Source organism: Alnus glutinosa, chromosome 3, assembly GCF_958979055.1.
Source record: "Alnus glutinosa chromosome 3, dhAlnGlut1.1, whole genome shotgun sequence".
NCBI lineage: Eukaryota > Viridiplantae > Streptophyta > Magnoliopsida > Fagales > Betulaceae > Alnus > Alnus glutinosa.
This window is the reverse complement of record NC_084888.1, coordinates 739,588-744,306: the sequence shown is the minus strand read 5'-3', so window position 1 is coordinate 744,306 and position 4,719 is coordinate 739,588. Positions and strand designations below refer to the sequence as shown.

General features: G+C 39.8%; 1 protein-coding gene across 1 annotated transcript; it reads left to right on the top strand.

The window, feature by feature from the left end:
- Window positions 1–494: 494 nt before the first annotated feature.
- Window positions 495–1,013, top strand: LOC133862553 (protein PELPK1-like). The gene has a single exon (XM_062298383.1). The coding sequence runs from the start codon at window positions 495–497 to the stop codon at window positions 1,011–1,013; it is 519 nt and encodes a 172-aa protein (XP_062154367.1).
- Window positions 1,014–4,719: the final 3,706 nt, after the last annotated feature.

Here is a 4,719-nt window from a genome sequence, read left to right as displayed (position 1 = left end):
TTCAATAACTACTTCAACTATTATGGCTGAACAAGCTCATAATAGTATATATTGAGCCATATGGGTTAAGCAAACACCATATCGATTGTTGGAAATCCGCCCGATATTAACTGTGTCACAAAGAAATGGTAGTCAAATACTAAGTTGGGACAAGTGAGGTGCCGGGTGAACCCCACTACATCTCTGTTGGTTCCAAAGTCGTTCAATAACTCATTGACATATTTTGATGAGTCATAACCTGCAGGTAGGTCGGCAGATTTCCTAAAGGCTAGTATTTGTTAGCAGTTCTGAACCTCCAATGTGTCCACTTTGGAAGGTTGGCTAGCTAACTATTAATGTGCGTACTTTCTTCACACTTCCTCCAACCACATCTTATCAAACACATTTGGCGATCGATCTATAAATACCACCGAGTAGTGCATCTACTCGTCAATTCATCCCGCTTGCCAATTAGTACTCTAGCTAGCTATCTCAAACCTCCTTTCATTGAAACCATGGCCTTTTCCAAGTATTGTTTCCCTCTTTCTATGTTCATAGCATTAATGTTACTCTCAAGCACGGATATGAGTCTAGCAGCTCGTCACCTCTTGGACACACCATCTGCTCCACCTCCATCTTTGACACTGCCTACAATCCCATCTCTGCCCAAGCCCACCTTGCCTCCCCTGCCCTCTTTCCCAACACTGCCTACAGCCACGTTGCCACCATTGCCAAGCATGCCGTTGCCAACATTGCCCACTCAGCCATCTCTGCCAAAGCCCACCTTGCCACCATTGCCTGCCAACCCAATGCCTACGCTGCCAACCCAACCAACTCTTCCGGCATCCACATTGCCGCCGTTGCCAAGCACCCAGGTCCCAACATTGCCAACCATGCCCACTGTTCCCAAGGTGACACTACCTCCGCTGCCAGCTACTCCATTGCCCACCATCCCAACCACAATCCCTTCAATCCCCACCATTCCAGCGACAATCCCTTCCATTCCTTTCCTCTCCCCACCCCCATCAAACTGAAGCTCTAATCCTTGAGATGCCACATTTCCATTCTTCTGCCCTTTAGGCTTTAGCTTTAAATAATATATATATATAAGTGGAGCCATTTTAATTTGTTTAAGAGACTCCGATGATTTATTTCTATCATTGTAGAATCAATATTCTTTTGTATTTCAGAGTCACTTGTGAGTTGCGAGTGTTATTGTTATTGTAATAGTCCATATCATTATTGAATATGGTTTCTTATTTATGTTACTCATGTGCTTCTCCTCAGACTGACATGCAAATTTTTCTTCTAGACCGGATAGGAGGAATTTTTCAAGCCCAATCTATTATTATTTATTTATTTATTTATTTATTATTGTTTAACAAAATAACTGGAGCTACCATGCATTAATCTGAAGAGGTCCGAAGGCAAATACAGTGAATAGAGGCACATCGACACCTTACACACTAAACCAAAAAAATCTGACTTAAGTGCTGCCTACAAATAAATAAATATTTTAAGGACAGATGAACCACTCTTTAACAATAAAGCACCCCTAACAAATAAAAGATGGTTGATCTAACTAACAAGCCATTAAAATGAGTAATTTTACATGTCATATAAATGTTCATCAAGTGTCCATCAAACAATGAGGTGGCTTTTAAAATTACCATTTGATCAAATTCACAATTTGATAAATCACACGCCCAATGGTAATTTTAAAAGCCACCTCATTATTTGATGGACATTTATATGACATATAAAATTACTCCTTTTAATGGACTTTCAAAAACTACTCTAAAAAAAAAAGAGAAAAGAACAACTACAGAAAACATCAAAGACAAGCTGACGTTCAAAGAAAAATTGTGCATGTCGTGCAGAACCTGCAAAAAAAACATAAATCTGGCCTCATAGTACAAAAAGAAAGGTTAAACTCTGTAAGTTATAGTCTATGCTAAAGCGTTACATGTCCGAAAAATTTCTCACAAATTAAAAGTCAGTCCACATAGACAATAATAATTACACAAAAAGAATTAAGGAACTGCGTGCAATTTGAGCAATTCCTTGAAAATAAAAAACTAAATTTAATATTTTCCTTTTACACATATAATTGTTATTTTGGGTTGATGACACGCGCATTAGCATGCTTAAAAGGTCAAACGTAGTAGCTAGTGGGCAAATGGTGAGACGAGTCATAGGGGTGAAGAGACAAATCGATTTTTTTATTTTTTTATTTTTTTTGGGTGAAGCTCCAAATAAAAAAACTTAATTTGTTGGTCCACGGCATTGTTGAATAGCCCATTGGCTTGATAATTAATCGTGTTCAAGGCATTGGTTAAAGTTAGTTTATGTTTGAAATTGCAACCAATCAATGGAGCGATGTCAAGCATGCAACCAATGCTTCTCAAAACTCCTCACAAAAACAACTCATCATATTTCCAAATCCTTGGATTCTTCAACATATTATTCTCTATAAAAACCCAATGAATACTTCTTCTTCTTCAAAAACACACATACGCACACTACAAGTTCTTTCAACTTTCTGCCCCTTATCAACATGGCTTCCTATAAGCATATCTTCGTCGTGACTTTGATCTTAGCATTGTCACTCTCAACCACCGATGTGAGCCTAGCAACTCGCTACCTTTTGGACACACCAAAAGTTTCAACCGCAGATTTGGCATCGCCTATGATTCCATCCGATTTGCCCGTGCCACACTCTCTGCATCCATTCCTAATACAGCCCAAAATGACATTCTCACTATTTCATCAATTGCCAAAAGTATCCACTCAACGTATTCTAACGAACTCCTCATTTCCAAACATGCCTACAGATCCAAAAGTGAAACTTCTACCTCCACTGGCAGCCACTCAACTTCCTACTATCCCAACAACAATCCCTTCAATCCCTATCATGCCATCAAAATTGCCAACCATTCCTCACCTACCCTCACCACCATCAAAATTGGATACATCAACGGTACTTCCAACCGCAGATTTAGCTCTCGCTGTGATCCCATATGATCGGCCCATGTTGCGCGCTCTACACCACAAATTGACAGCCCCACCAATTCATCCATTGCCAGAAGTGTCGACTCAACCTACTCTAACAAAGTCACATTGGGTACCTCTGCCGTTACATCGAAGAAATGAACTCCATCCTTCTACTCGTACATTGCCATTGTTGCCTTAAGTGTCATCGAGGCATTATATATACTATGTATTGTTGAATCTAGAGCTGGTTTAGTATCTTGTATTTTGCATTTCCCCCGCCACCATTGAGCCTATGAGGATCTATTTAGTTGTCGCCATTCTGCCTTTACTTCCATAATAAATAAAATGACTCTTGGACTTGACGGAGTCTTAGGAGTCACTGGATCCTTATTTATGAAATGTATACTTGCTATAGGTTGTGAAATGTAATTTCTCTGTAACTCTCCCGGTAAAAATAAATAAATAACAATACAAAAGAAGAGCCATTTTCATGCATACATATCTTTCCTTTTTCTTGTAAGCACATATATCTTATATTAAACTAACTCTTCATTCTTGTGAAATGTGCTTCTTCTGTCTTATTGTGTGCTTGTCATTCTAGTCTTGAAAATATTTAATAATCTCAATGGTTTTGGCCTAATCTTGAAGTTATAGGATTTTCTTTTTTATTACCCAGCTCAAAAATATAAATGCCGTAACCTATAAAAATAAAAATAAAAAATAAATAAAAAGGGAGAAAAGAAAGAAGAAGAAGTAAAAATGTGAGGTAATTGCTTCTATGGTCAAGTTTCATATCAACTAGCTAGTAGCGATAAAAGTAAGCTATTGATATAACATTATTAAATCTAAATAGCTCGTAAGCTGGGAGGTTTGCTTTCCTATAGGCAGCTTCTATTAGTCAAGCCATCCTTTGAGGGTGGCCAATATTTTTGAACAAACAATTAATGTAGCTTGGGAGGTGAACTAACCTGTTGTTCTTGGCAGTCCCTCCAACCACATCTCATCAAACACACGTATTGGTGGTTGACTCCTCAGAATCCTTCAACATTTATAAGTACCACTATTGGAGATGCATGGTTTCTTCAATCAAAAACATCGATCTATCCTATTCAATACTAAAAGTGAAACAGCTTTTAAAACGACCTCCTGCTGTTGTTCTCCAACCCCATGGCATTTTCTTATGACCACTTCTGTTTTGTTTTGTCTTTGGTCGTAGCATTATCACTCGCAAGCAGCAACGTAAGCCTAGCAGCGCGCCACTTGTTGGACACACCGGCTGCTCCACCAGCAGCATCGACACTGCCTACAATCCCATCACTGCCCAAGCCCACATTGCTTCCCCTGCCCTCTTTCCCAACTCTGCCTACAGCCACATTGCCACCTCTGCCTAGCACGCCATTGCCAACTCTGCCACCGTTGCCTACACTGCCATCTCAACCAACTACTCTTCCGACATTCACACTACCTCCGCTGTCAAATACTCCATTGCCCACCATCCCAACCACAATCCCTTCAATCCCCACCATTCCTGCGACCATCCCAACGATTCCTTTCCTCTCCCCACCCCCATCAAATTGAACCACTAGGCCGCCTTGAAATGCCACATTTTCATTCATCTGTCTTCTAGCTTAATTGTTGGATGGTTCTTTGCACCGTTACTACTTGAACCGTTTTCTGAATGTCCGGGGATCCTGCCTTGGTTCTATGTCGGTGTATTTTTACAGGCCATATATGATTTCTTCTTAT